Below are 15,730 nucleotides of genomic sequence, written 5' to 3' on the forward strand. Positions count from 1 at the left end.
AGATATGGCTATTAAAAATATTAAGTGACCTAATATGCAAATCCCTTTGACCAGTGCCTGCTATCTTAGTACTATGTATTAGCCGTTATTACCATGGTTGGTCCCTTGGAAAAGGAATGCCCATTTTCCTATAGTTACTACAAGGCAACTCTACTCCCTGCTGGGATTCAAAGCAATCTATCAGGCCCTTTGTAATGAACATTCTGAATAGGTACATATGATTTTTAAAACAGCTTTAATGATGTATAATTTGCATAAAATAAACTGTATATATTTACAATGTAATATTTTAGATATATGAATACACTCACAAAATGATCACCACAATAAAGATAATGAATATATCTATCATCCCCAAGAAGATTCTCTATTATCCTTTGCAATTCCTTCAATGGTCACAAAGATTTTAGCCAAGAATTTTTTGAATTTGTTCATATGTAGGTCAATAACCCATTATGACTTCTGTTATCATTTTTGGTATGTTTGAAGGACTTTCCATAATTCTTCTTGTAGTATAAGTCTATTGGTTATGTGTATTTTCAGTTGTTCATATTAGAAAACTCTACAGTTTTTTCTTCTTTTTTGAAATGATATTTTCTCTGTGTATATCCATTGGCTTCCCAGATGCACTAGCAGGAAGCGAGATTGGGAAGTAGAGCAGCCAGGACTTGAACCAGCATTCTGATATGGGATGCCGGCATCACACACAAGTGGCAGCTTAATCTGCTGTGTCACCACACCAGCCCCATGCATTGTTTCTGACAAGAAGTCTGTTATGACTGTCTTCCTTCTTCCTTTCCCAGTCTCTGTCCCCCTCTTCCTCTTGTATATGGCATCTTTTTTTCTTCTGGATACTCAGGATGTATTCACTTGTCATTGGTTCTAATCAACTTCATTATGCTGTTCATTGTCTACTCATGCTTACTGTGCTTGAGGTTGGTTGAGGTTCTTGGATCTCTGAGTTTATAATTTTTCTTAAATTTGGAAAATTTGACCATTTTTTTCTTTTTAAAAATTTTATTTGGGACCAGGGTTGGGCCACTGCCTGCAACACTGGCATCCCATATGGGTCATGGTTTAAGTCCAGTCTGCTCCACTTCCAATCTGGCTCCCTGGGAGGGTGGTAGAAGATGACCCAAGTGCTTGAACCCCTGAACTCATTGGGGTTCTTGGATGAAGCTCCAAGTTCCTAGCTTTGACCTGCCCTAGTCCAGGCCATTGCGACCATGTGGGGAGTAAACCAACAGATGGAGGATGTCTGTCCGTCTGTCTGTCTGTCTGTCTCTCTCTCTCTGTCTCCTTCTCCCTCTCTGCACCTCTTCCAAATAAATAAAATAAATATTTAAAAAAGTTATTCATTTGAAAGGCAGAGCTTCCATCTGCTGGTTCACTCATCAAATGCCAGAAATTGCTGGGACTGGCAGGGACAAAACCAGTGGCTGGGGATGCAACCCAGGTCTCCCACATGAGTGGCAGGAACTCAGTTATTCTAGCCACTGTCTCCCTCTCCCAGGGTCTGCATTGGTGGGAAGTGGAATCATGAGATAAGGCTGGGTATCAAATTCATGAACTCTGCCATGTGACAAAGGCATCTTAACTTGCATCTTACGCACTCTGGTTAATGTTTACCTGTATTATTTTTTTAAAATATTCATTCTCATTCTCATTCTCTCTCTTACTTTCTCTTTCTTTTAGAGATTTTGATTACAGTTATTTATTTTTTCCTTTCTAGATAGTTCCTCTTGCTAGATTTTCAGGCTTATGAATTATTTTTTCTGTGATGTCTAATTGTCTTTAATCCTATCCAGTGGATGTTTCATCTCAGTAATTATAGTTTCATCTTTAGAAGTTTGATTTCAGATAGATATGTTCAATGTCTCTACTTAACACGCTCAATATTTTTCTAGCTTCTTAACCATATGGAATGCAAGGGTAATAACTTTTAATGTTCTTGTCTACCAATTATATGTTCTGTATCATTTTTGGCTTTTTAAAAAATTGACATTTTTTTACCCTCATCAGCTGAAGCTTCCTGCTTCTTTGCATGGCTCTTGATTGGAATCTTGGCACTGAATTCTACCTTGATGGATTCTGGGTACCTGAACTCCCATAAATATTGAACACTGTCTTGGGAGGTAATTAAATTACTTTTAGACAGTTTGATGCTGTCCAGTGTTGCAGCCTTTAGTCTCATTTTGCCAGTTACACATGCTTCTGAGTCCTCTCTCACATGCTCTGTGAGATAAGAGCTTCTACCGTGACCAGAGGAAAAGAGAACCATTCCTAGCCCTGTGCACACTCCACAGGTTACCACTCCTCCTTTTAGGTTTTCCTTCTGAGGAAGGCTCCACTCTCAGTGGAGCTCCCTCTCCTCTCTGGCATTCTGCCTGCTAACAACATGAGCCACTGTGGCTTCCCCAGACTTCATGCGGAGGCTACAGTCCCCTTGAGTGGGGGATGCAGATCTCAGAAGAAAGGTTAAAGGTCATCTTCTTGGTAAAATATTTTTATAGAGTATGACAACACTCAAAGCCACTTTGTGAAAAGGTGAATATTTTGAATATAGATATGAGAACTCCAAACCAAATGCCAGAACTGAAGTTATTAAATAAAAATGCACATGTTCATGCAGCACGTATTTATCAAACACCTACTATGTGCAAGCATGTCATAGGCCCTGCAGGTACAACAGTGACAATCCCTATACTCAAGCAGAGGATGGAATTACATGATGAACAGGCAAACAGACCACCTAGAAACTTCTGATTCTTGGCAAAGATGGCTTCTCTGACTGGTTAGATAGTCATGTGCCCATCAAAGCATTGTAAACTAGTCACCCAGTGAACAGGGATGAGAGCAGAGAAAAATCTCCACAAATGATACATCCTTTGTTCTTTGTATTGTTTGCCATCCGCCCATTCTCTACTCTTCCATCCTTCTCCTGTCAGTGATTTCAACATTTTTTGTATGGAGGACATTATTTACTACCTTCATCATTCAAAGCAACCCATACATATAGCAGCCAACCTAAAGGGGATACTTTTGTCTATCTGCAATTTATACCTCTCTGTAGCAGCTTAAGTCTCCAAAAAGCAGCTCTGCTTTCTCAAAGCTAAATCTTCACTTTACCATAGAAGTTGAGCAAAAATATTGACAGGCAGTCTGCAGAGATCCAGTCCAGTGATTCTGATCATATGATTTCAAAGAAAACCAGTTGCATCTCCCCAAAGCACTTTGAATACCTCTAAAATATTTGAACATTTCCTGCTATAGTTGGTTTTTGCCTACATTTTATTATGGTCACTACCATACTCACAGGCTTCAAAGTATAGAAAAAATAATAGCAACCTCTTCTGCCCTACCAGTCTAAGGGGAAAAAAAGCAAGAAAGGAAAAGGAAAAAAAAAAAAAACAAAGGGAAACATGCCAGCTAGATAACTCCGCAACAAATAGGTCATTTCAAGAAAAGACATCCAATTATGTAGACTCTGATTACGGGTAATAATTTTGAAGTGTTAGGAAATTTAACAACTTCCATTCAAAACAATTAAATAGAACTATTGAGGATAAAATCATGGCCTAGACTCAACATAGCTACAGGTGCAGAAAGAATGAGCAGGCTCACTGATTCCCTGTCCTTTCTGTAACCAGTGCCTAATGCCAGACACATCAGATAGCAAACATTAAAGCTTTGTTAAAATTAGAATTCACAGGAGGAAACCATTTTTCAGGGCAAGATTTTCACATTTGATTTTTTAATTTTGAATCCTGATCTTTCCAAGAGATAGATCTGACAGTGAACACATTTAAAGAAAACTCTCCATTCTACATGTGTATGTGTGCTTTTTTTAGACAAGTCAAACATGAGGGGTGGACTTTTAATTAATACCTGCTGGCCTCAATTGTCTTTGGAGGATGTCATCTTTTTATGGTAAATTCTTTCCTTAAGGATATAAAAGCTTATGGCGCAAATGAGCATCCTATATTTTAATAAAACAACTTCTAGTCATATATATTTCCTTCATCTAGAAATAGCTTAAATCTGAACTCAATTTGGAAAATTCTTTGGAGAAATCACCTCCCCTATAAAGCATGGCATTAAAACTTTAGAAGGAAACCTTCCAGTTTTCAGAATGTAACTCTATCAGCAGAGGAACAATAATGGACTGGTGAACAGACAGTGTTGACTTATATCATGCAAGAGAAAGGTAAGGTAAGCAATATACAGCATTCCATTGCATTACCTGCAGAGCATACACAGTGTTCCATATGCACCGCCACCTGCTAGCAAAACATTTATGGGGTATTGTATGATTGATGGATATTGTTGGTGAAACAATGATTGAAAAGAATTAATGGTTTAGTTTAGTAAGGTTAAGTGGAATTTCCACGTGACTTCTTAAAAAGACAATGGGATACACTAAAAAGCACCTTATCCAGGCAAATAAATCTCTGTGTTATGCCAAGCGAAATTTCTTTTAGTGGACAGCTACCCTTTTAGTTGGCAAAACCAGCTGTAAGATGAACACATTTTCCAAACCCGGAAAGAATTATTTCTTGTCTTAAAAATGATGACAGACCATTAGGGTTTAAAAAACATCACTCACAGATTCCTTGCCCATCTTCTTTTGTAGCCGCGTTTGCCACTGGACGGCTTGCATGACAATGGCTTCCCACCTTCTTTCAAGATTTACGATGATCAGCTGCATGGGCTGGTGGTCTGCATTCAGATTGCAGGTGTCCCGGTCATCCAGGAGATGCTGGCACAATCGCAGGATGGAGGCCACTCCTCGGCGACGCTGCTTGATTTCCCGACAGAGGGACTGCAACACAGAAACAGACCCAGCTGTGAGCGTTTCAGGGTAGAGTTTCCCAAACATGAAACAGCTTCTTCCACGATCATTTCAGATTCCAGTGACTTTGCTCAGATGTGAATACAGGACAAGAAGGGCCTTGAGATGGTCTCTGGATTGGAGGCCTCCTGGAGAGGCTCAATAATGCAAAAGAACTCAGCTACATCTCGTTTCTTTGCTCTGTTTCACTGATTTCCCCCTGTGAAATTTAGGGTCCTATTTTGACACCTTGGTCATTACCAATTTCTAACCTAATGAAATAAATCATGGAGGTCACAAGAATGCCAATCGGATCGACATGCTTTGATTCAAGGTCAACTGAAACACAAAAGATAGAAACACCCTCCAAAAGCAAATGAAATGCCTTCAAATTTAGCCCTACTACTTTAAGGCAACGAAGTCAGTTTTCCTACTGGCTGAGAATAAGTTAAATAAGATTGCAACGAATTTTGATATATAAAGTCTGTTATCTGAAAAAATAAGATAAGCATTATTTTTCTTCCGAAGCTTGATTAACAAAGCAATAATGCTCTGAAAACAGAAATTAAGATACTGGATTATTACTGCACTATTTGTTGGTTGCTGCGTATCCTTTAATAGACATTCACACTATTTAAGAAGGATAAGCATGCAGCAAAATAGCATTTTGCCCCCGGAAGCATTTGTATTACTGCAGTGACCCTAAGCTGAACAAATCAAGCAAAGTAGTGGGTATACATGTCGAAAAATATTATATCCTTTCTTTGCCTACGGATACTGTGTAAGCGATATTTTAATTCAAAGCCTTCAGGAGAAATGATGATTATATCTACAAACATCATGGAATTACTAATCTCCATCTACTGCCACAATTGGACTGTTCTAACAGTTAACAGATTGCTTATTAATCAACAAGGGTAAACAAGACAATGCAATTTCATTTAGTGTGAGAGTTTTAATGCCTAGAAGTATTTGTGCTTAAAATGTTAATCTAGATAAGGCTTCATTAGAAGAAGTCTTAAAATGATTAAGTGCAGTTCATTGAAATGTGCTCGGAGTGGGGGTAGTAGATCAGCAGCAGGTGGACACTGCACACAGATGTTCCACTTACTGATAGAATGCACGCTACCACCATTTAAATGACCCTAACTCAGTAATAGCTGGAATTCTATTATTTCTGTAATGAGAGAGCCCTGTTCCTTTAATATTTCTGCATTTTAAATAAGGTGAATGACAAACTCCCAAACCTCTATTTATGGCAAAATATGACTAGGAATTTTATTATTCAATTTATACCAGTGCAGCAGTTTCAGTTATGTTTCCTGAACTTATCCTTATTTATTTTCCTAGGACTCATTGCTATTTTCCTATATAACTCTTGATATAACCACGAGGTCTGACAAATTTCTTTTCTGATGCTATTCATTAGATCAACGCTGAATAAAGAGAATCCCTAGAAACTCAAAGATGAACCTGGGGTGGGGGTGGGGGGCTACTAAAGCCATAGGCATTGTTTTCAACTCCTCCTCTAATCCTGCTAACTGTCCCCACTAGACCCACAGGCATTGTCTCCTCTATCTGTGTATGTGTGTGTCTCTCTCTGCCTCTTGTGTCTCTCTCACCCATCTTCCCTCCGTTCTTCTCCCTCTTCTCCCCTCCCCTCCTTCAATTTGTTCTCTTACTATAGAAACACTGTTGGGCAGAGCAAACTATGAAGCCACGGATGCATCTGCCAATTTTTGGCCAATATTAAACCCTTCAAGATAACATAACCAACTGAAATTGGCTAAAAGTGAAACCTACAAGTATGAATATTGAGGATTTTGGTTTTAGTTTTGTTTTTAATTTGCTAAAAGGGCTAGAAAAATAGACGTTTCAATGTCATAGGACTGTATTTTCCAAAACTATTTTTGAATTTGGATAAATGCATTACTCAAGCCAACAAAAAGTCCCAAAGTTCTTAGCCAAACTAAAATATGCAATGGGTGTCAGTGTTAACAGACCACAGCAGGAAACATTTGCACAGCAATCCAAATGAACTTCATTCACTTAGCATGCATTTCCAAAGTTGATCAGCAGGATGCTTGAGGTTACTAAAGGAATTTTTCATTGGCCATAAGGTTTTTTGTTAGGATCCAGAACATACTCAATATTTAAATATTCAAATGTTCCTTACTTCTATCTCAATGCTAATCAGTCAAGATGAATACTGTGGGGGCAAGTGTGGACACATTAGGTTAAGTTGTTGTCTGCAATGCTGGCATCCCATAGGGAAGCACAGGTTCAAGTACTGTTTGCTCTGCTTCCCTATCCAGCTCCTGCTAATGCACCTAGGAAGACAGTGGGAGATAGCCCCTGCCACCCACATGGGAGACCCAGGTGGAGTTCCTGGTCCCTGCCTTCCGCTTGGCCCAGCCCCAGCCATTGCTGTCTTTGGGGAGTGAACCAGGGGATAAAGTACATGTGCACTCTCTCTCGCTCTCGCTCGCTCTCTCTCTCTCTCTCTCTCTCTCTGTAACTGTCATTCAAATAAATAAATAAACGTTAAAAAAAGATGACTACTGTTGTTTAAAAATTGTGAAAGCAATTATTGGTGACATTTACCACCTAATTTTAACACCTAATTTGGATCTTCACAATTCTGATAATGTTTGTAACTTTAAATATCCAAAAGGCTTAGTCTACATTCTTTATCCTATAAACACACATATACATACCTACACAATTTATCCTATATACACACTCTTAAGATATGGGAACATTTGAGAATTTTATGTGGCCAACACATTTTTCAGTACCTTTTTAGACACAGGAGATTCAACTGATAAAATAGCATTTTTCACATAAATGGGTTTCTGTGACAGCCATTCAGAGACACATATTTCTAATTACAAACAGATACTAAATAAAATCAGTGAATTTGCTGGCAATGTTTCCTAGAATCAGTAGCCTACATTATTTCCATGACAAACTATGCATGGAGAAATGTTACATATAACTACAGAGGAACAAATGATGACTATAACAATTTTTGGCCTATATTTCAGAGAAAATGCAATTTTTCACATAAATTCATGTTTGGCAATGTAAATAGCACACAGAAATAAGACCAACCAGCCTCCCTGACCTTGTCAAATGAGTCCCACACCTTCCATTTGCTAGATATTCCTTCAGGAACGGAGGCCTCACAAAAGAGCAAGCCACAGTGCCTTCCCTCCAGGAACTGCGCAGTCCACGGGTAAGGCAGAGAGGAAGGTGGGATCAGACCTGCACGCAAATTCGCTGTCCGAGAACGGGATGAAATCTTCAAGAAAATGGCTGTGGGCCAGATGGTACAAAACTGGTGATGGTGGAGTGAGAGTAGAAGGCCCAGAGGCACGCAAAGTTGGAAAACAACCCAGCAGCCTTAGGGCTGGGAGTGCTGCGTGTGTCAGGGAAAATGAGAGAGAAAAGCAGCTGGGGAAGGAGGCAAGGCACAGAAAAGTCTGGCATCTTCCCCATGCTTGCTCGTTTTGAAGCATTTCCCTTGTTACCTAATGTGATCATGTTGGTTTCCAGGCATAGCATTCATATCCCTTGCCACAAAGTGTAAAGACAAGAGGCAAAGCAAACTTAAAAAGAAAAACACAACAAATTATAAATATGTCTGAGGAAGTGGCCCCAAATATCTTTAATTTTAGTGGGTTTTGTTTTACAGATTTCTTTATTTATTTGTAAGGCAGAGTGGCAGAGAGATAGAAGGGGAGAAAGGGGAGTAGGAAGAGGGGAGGAAGACAGAGGAAGAGAGGGAGAGGAAGAGAGGGGGAGGGAGAGAGTGTGTTTCTAGCCAATGTTTCACTCCTCAAATGGTTGCAATAGCTAGGGCCAGGCCAAAACCAGGAGACTGGATCTTTATCCAGGTCTTCCACAAGGGTAGCAGGGACCAAGTACTTGGGCCGTCACCTGCTACTTTCCCAGGCACGTTAGCAAGGAGCTGGATCTGCAGCAGAGTAGCTGGATTCAAACCGGCACTCTGATATGGATGCAGGTGGTAGTTCACCTGCAGTGCCACCCTGCTGGCCCCTATTTGTAGTTATTTTTATTACTTGGTAATCTCCAGGCAATTTCTTCCTGCAAAGCTACTTACGTTAGTACAGGGGAATTTTGTTTTTGTTTATCTGGTTTTGTCTCTCCTGACCTCCTCTGTCAACTTTTCAACTGTTTCTTCTGCTCGTATGACTAAGCCAAGTGTGATGTGACATCATTAGTGATATTAGCATCAGTTTAACACTACTGAAGCTAAGCCTTTCAATACTGGCATTTCATTCTTCATTACGTATCGGATGAATGCATACACTACATAGAAAGAGTCTATCTACTTGCATATGCACACGCTTGATACTATACAAGTGACATCTACTTCACAAAAGTAGATGTACATCAGCTTACAATAAAAGATAAATAAATAAAATGTAAGAATGAAATAGGGAAAAGAAAAATAAAATGATGCTCATAAAACACCAAAACTAAGCATATGTTAAAATCAGAGGAGTAGATCTGAGAGAGTCCTAAACAAGCTGTCTCCAATATTTCTTACATAGTTTTGTTCAGCAGGTTAACTTAGAATTGTTTGGCAGATCACTGTGTGCAGTGATGGGGCTTTAGATGATCTGTTAAATTTAAAGACAAAAAAAAGATGCAGTTCCACTCATAGAGGTAAACAGTGCTTCACTGTATAAACTAACAAAATTTACCAAATTTTGATAAATTTTATCAAAAGTATGCCTTCAAGTGGCAAGTGCAATCAAAGCATGATCTACATATTTGATATGTGCCTGCCTTCAATCTAGTTACAGTGAGGAAGCAGAAAGAAAAGGCAAACAGTTGGGTTCCTACAGTTTAAATAATGTCAAGAGGGCAGCTCCATCTCCTAATCTGAGAGTTTCCTATACTTCTCCATGTTTTTTTTTTCTCTTTTGTATTTTCTATGTACGTATTTTACCATTTTAATTTCATAAAGTGGACCGTTGTTGTCTCTTTGTCTAATACCTATGGCTAGACTTTCTAGAGCAGATGTCCTGAGTGTGGTTTTCAGACCAAGCAGTCCACAGACACCAGGAACTCCTTAGAACTGCAAGTTCTCTGGTGCCACTCCATGTCTTCTGAATCAGGAACTCTGGGTGAGTCCCCCTAGCCACGATTTACCAAGCTTTACAGGTGATTCCAATGCATGCCACAGCTTGAGAACACTAGTGTACAGGAGCCAATTCTGCTTTTCATGTAAGAGGATGTAGTTGAGCAGGTTTTTGTTTACTTCTTTGGTTTTTAGAAACATAAAAGTAGAAGAGGTAGAAGTTACAAGTTCTGATTCTGGACTCAAACTAGTAGCCAGGAGCTTCGGGACCACATTCAATGTTAACCAATTATTTTCTTATTGATACCAAATGACCAAAAAAAAAATGTAATAAATGGATCATTGAACAGATCATTTCACCCAGAGATATCTTTATTTTCTTGATGATCTCCAGAATTTTCAAAATAATCATTAAGAACACCAATGTGTTTGGTTGTTTGCATCCAATACTCATATTTGAGGATTTTAACCCTTCTCTGTTATTTTTAGCAAATAAGTCATTACTAAATAATGACTATAGCATAGGACATCATGCTCAATTAAATAGCTCTTCAGCTTTTGGAAAGCTTACATTGCAAAACAAAGCAATGAAGACTGCTTGTAAGACACAAGGCATCAGGTACAGATAATGTTAATGCCTGCAGAGCAAGTAGGAAAACATAAGGGGCTTTTCTGGACTTCTAAGCTTCTTCATAAGATGTTTTGACTGATTGATTTAGGATCATTGTCTTGGGAGCAAGGTTGACAAAGATCAGATGAAAGATGTTTCTTGTAGCCATGAGCATATACTGGCTTCAGTGACGAACTGAAAACTGCTTTCATTACAGGATTAGCATTAGTGGGTAACAGGTATATAATAAAATGTGGTACCTATTCCTCAGAGACTATAATCTGGCTAGAGAGACTCTGATTCCTCAAAATGGGAGAAATAAAAGAAAGGCAAAGGTTTTTGATAGGACCCAACCCATCAGGTTTGTTATAAATAAGGTAAGAAAGTGAATGTGCTTTGTGAATAGTGAGGTCACTACCCAAATTAAGCGTGTGGGTGATATATATGGTTATTTATGGGAATTGACTTGGGAAATGGGAAAGAACATTACTAGCTGGAGAAGACAGATTAGGATTCACGGGACTTGAATGAGGCTGTGAAAGCTGCTGGAGACTGGAATGGGAATGAAGGGTAGACATGCATTGCAGGTTGGTGGACATTACATGGTGGCACGTGGACGGAAAGGTCAAGAAACACCCCTGTTATAACATATTAAAACAGGATGACAAAATACAATAGAATGATGATGACCATGATTCAATCATCCATCCAGATATCTTTATTTAATGCCTCTTATGTTCTCATAGGCACTGTTCTCAGTGGTGAGGATATAATAACACACAAGGTATACAAGATACTTGCTTTCGTAGAACTTACATTCAAATTTATAGGTGGTGAGTAGTTGTATATAAAATATAAATATACAAGAAAGTATCAGATGTTGATATGGGCTATATAATTAAGTGGGGTAATAGAAAGTAGCTGGGGAGTTACTTTAGATTCTATCTTCAATAAAATTTCTCTAAGGAGGTAACATATTATAATAAATTCAGATCCAGAGACAAAATATAATGGTGTTCTGAAGCTAAAATAGATAAAACAAGATAATGTTTGTAAATCAAAGATAATTTATGACATAAGAAGTTATATTTTATGATTAAGTACTGGGTACTAATTATTACATATTGGTTACTCATCAAAATACATTTTAAAATTTGGGATACAATTAAGTAAAGAAAGAACTATCTTTCCCACTAATGAAACTAAAACAACTATCCATGTGCAAAAGAATAAATTTGACCTCTGTCTCATATCATATATAAAACTAACTCAAAATGGACCACAGACCTCAGTGTAAGAGCAGACACTATAAAAATATTAGAAGAGAATATATGAGTAAATACTTGTGATCCAGGTTTAGGAAATGATTTCTTACTTATGACACCAAAATACTAGCAACGTTTAGACTTTATCAACATTTTAAAATTTTATACTTCAAATGACTCCTTAAAAAAGGGTGAAACTACAAACCACAGAGGAGTGTTAAATATCTGAAAATCACATACTCAATATTCAATAAGAGATCTATATTCCAAGATATACAAAAAACTCTTCTTTTAAAAAGATTTACTTATTTATTTGAAAGTCAGAGTTACACAGAGAGAAGGAGAGGCAGAGAGAGAGAGAGGTCTTCCATCTGCAACAGCCAGAACAATGCCGATCCAAAGCCAGGAGCCAGGAGTTTCCTACAGGTCTCCCACACGGGTACAGGAGCCCAAGGACTTGGGCCATCTTCTACTGCTTTCCCAGGCCATAGCAGAGAGCTGGACTGAAGTACAGCAGCCAGGACTCCAATTGGCGCCCATATGGGATGCCAGCACTGCAGGTGGCAGCTTTACCTTCTATGCCACAGCACTGGCCCCTACAAACAACTCTTAATACTCAACAATATGGGTCTGGCGCTGTGGCATAGTAAGCTAAACCTCTGCCTGCAGCACTGGCATCCCATATGGTTGCCAGTTCAAGTCTGGGCTGCTCCACTTCTGTTCCAGCTCCTTGCTGATGGCCTGGGAAAGCAGTGGAAGACGGCCCAAGAGCTTGGGCCCCTGCACCAGCATGGGAGACCCCGAAGAAGCTCCTGGCTCCAGTGGGTGGAAGACCTCTCTGTCTCTCCCTTTCTCTGTCTGTAATTCTGCCTTTCAAATAAATAACTCTGTTGTTTTTTTTTTAATTTTTTTTTAATTTTTTATTTTTGACAGGCAGAGTGGACAGTGAGAGAGAGACAGAGAGAAAGGTCTTCCTTTTGCCGTTGGTTCACCCTCCAATGGCCGCCGCGGTAGGCGCGCTGCGGCCGGCGCACCGCGCTGATCCGATGGCAGGAGCCAGGTGCTTCTCCTGGTCTCCCATGGGGTGCAGAGCCCAAACACTTGGGCCATCCTCCACTGCACTCCCGGGCCACAGCAGAGAGCTGGCCTGGAAGAGAGGCAACCGGGACAGGATCGGTGCCCCGACCGGGACTAGAACCCGGTGTGCCGGCGCCGCAAGGCGGAGGATTAGCCTAGTGAGCCGCGGTGCCGGCTATAACTCTGTTTTAAAAAAACTTAACAACATAAAGATGAGAAATTCAATTCAGTTTTTAAAATGGACAAAGTACTTGAATGGGCATTTTTCTGAAGAAAACATACAAATGGCCAATAAACCTAGGAAAAAGACATTCAATATCATTAGCAATCAGGTAAATACATGTCTAAACCATAATTAGATAACATTTTACCACCATCAGGATACCCACAACAAAAAAGAGTTGATATAAAAAAATTGGAACCCTCATCCATTGCTGGTGGGACTGAAAAGTGGCACATCCACTTTAGAAAAAGCATTATATTTCCTCAAAAAGCCCAACATAGAATTACCAATTGATCCAGCAATTTCACACCTAGGCAAAAGACTCAAGATAACTGAAAGCATATGACACACAAGCCCTGTACAGTACACAAATACTTGTTACAGCATTCTCATAATGGCCAGAATGTTGAAATAACCCAAAAATCTATCAACTGGGGAGCAAACAAAATTTAGTATATCTATACAATGAGACATTATTTGGCTATAAACCAGGAAGGAAGTATTGGTACACACTTTAACATGGATAGACACTGAGTTCCTTACCTAAGTGAAAGAAGCCAGACACAAACAGTAACATGTTATATGATTCCTTTAATAAAAATGTCCAGGAAAAAGCAAATACACTGAAACAAGGAGTAGTGGTTGCCAAGGGTTTCAGTGAAGGGGAAACAGGGAGTGCCTGCCAATGGGTTAAAGAGTTTCTTTAGGTTCTGGAATTAGATTTTATGGTAAGTGAATTTTATCTCAACAATGCTGTTATTTAAAAAGAACTCTTGGTAAGGCCAAATATAATTTGTCAACCACATAAATGATGATATAATCAGAGAATTTATCATTCTTCTAAGGTGAGTCATGACAACACATGCTTATGATATTACTAATTACCATGGTCCTGCAACCATGGGTCAATACAGGAGTAACATAGTTAGAAATGCAAACTGAAGGCTTTTTTTCTTGTTTCCATAATGGCTATAGTTTCCTCAGATAGAGTAATTATTATAAACCTGTAAATCTAAGTCAACAGATGAGACATTGTGTTATATGATAAAAGTAAGGCAGTATAATTTTAATATAGCTGTCTTACTTCTAGAAAGATGAAATATAAACAGGGAAGCACACATGGCTGTGGCTCTGGAATAGCAAATGTGGAAAATCAAGGATGTCAATTAAATCTAATTATTACCATGATGAGTTTAATTTATGATTACATGTATCTTAAGAAATCACAATGTATTGTGTTGTTGGTGTCAGTACAAAAATTAGAGACCTGTCATCAGATGCATTTCAAGGACTTCACCAAAGATCATTCTGATATTATATACCTGAAGCAACACAAAATAAAAATAATGTGATAGTGTCTTCAAGGATTTCAGGATTCAAATAACAACAACCAATTATTGGGACTTATCAACTGATACTGGACTGTTTTCTCTCTTTTTTTTTTTTTAAGATTTTATTTGTTTATTTGACAGGTAGAGTTATAGACAGTGAGAGAGACAGAGAGACAGGTCTTCCTTCCGTTGGTTCACTCCCCAAATGGCCGCAATGGCTGGAGCTACGCCGACTGATGCCAGGAGCCAGGTGCTTCTTCCCAATATCCCACATGGGTGCAGGGGCCCAAGGACTTGGGTCATCCTCTACCACCTTCCCAGGCCACAGCAGAGATCTGGACTGGAAGAGGAGCAGCCGGGACTAGAACCGGCACCCATATAGGATGCCAGAGCCGCAGGCAGAGGATTAACCTAGTGCGCCATGGCGCCGACCCCTGGACTGTTCTTAACAGTATTTCTTAGTTATTTTCACTAATCCTCTGTATTAATGCTATTCTCATATATTTATATGTATCATGCATTTTCCAAGTACTTGTATGTACTGACTCATTTAATTCTCGTAGCAGGATGATAGTATATATGCTACATCATCTACTTTAGAAATGAGGAGAAAGATACAGAGAACTTAAATAACTGACCACAGGAACATAACTGAAAAAGCAGCAAAGGCAGGATATTAATCCTGACAGCCTGAACCCCAAGCTTTTCATAAGAAAGCTGAAGAAGCTTGTGATATTTCTATATTTTCAGACTAACTCACCCTTAATTTCTAACCAGAAGTACTCACAGCCAGAAAGTTACTACTGATAAAAAGAACTCTTTTGCACACCTTTCAGAGGTCCAAACTTATCCCCATTGCTAGGCTTACAAACATGTAAGAATTCATAGTCTATGCAATAGGGTAAGTGTAGTTATGATAACGGAGGTGAAAAGATAGTAATTCATTCACTGAATGTATTTATCGAACACCTACTATAATGGACACTTTTCTAAGTGCTTGAGTTACATCAGTGAACTCAACAGACAAAGCCTTCTCTTCTCAAGGACCTCATATTCCAGCAGACAGCAGGAGTAATCTCTTTCCTAAGCTAGATATAAATTTTAAAAATAATAAGAGATCGAACAAAGATAGGAAACATTCATTGGGCGGTTATCATTTTTAGTGTGGGGTCAGCTGGTTTTTTGATCCTGACAGTGCCATTTTTGAGCCAATTATGTACTTAGCTACATCTAATGTATAAACTGTTCAGATAAGAGTTTCTTTCCTGGAGTTGTAAAAT

At 39.0% G+C, this 15,730-nt stretch overlaps 1 protein-coding gene across 2 annotated transcripts in view; it reads right to left on the reverse strand.

The window, feature by feature from the left end:
* AKAP6 (A-kinase anchoring protein 6) overlaps positions 1 to 15,730 on the reverse strand; it is a 500,321-nt gene that overhangs the window by 39,831 nt on the left and 444,760 nt on the right. For both annotated transcript variants that reach the window (XM_062205295.1, XM_062205294.1), the window contains exon 12: positions 4,607 to 4,822. In XM_062205295.1, coding sequence (XP_062061279.1) covers positions 4,607 to 4,822 — 216 coding nt within the window. The remainder of the gene's footprint in view (positions 1 to 4,606; positions 4,823 to 15,730) is intronic.

Source organism: Lepus europaeus, chromosome 11, assembly GCF_033115175.1.
Source record: "Lepus europaeus isolate LE1 chromosome 11, mLepTim1.pri, whole genome shotgun sequence".
NCBI classification, from domain to species: Eukaryota; Metazoa; Chordata; class Mammalia; order Lagomorpha; family Leporidae; genus Lepus; species Lepus europaeus.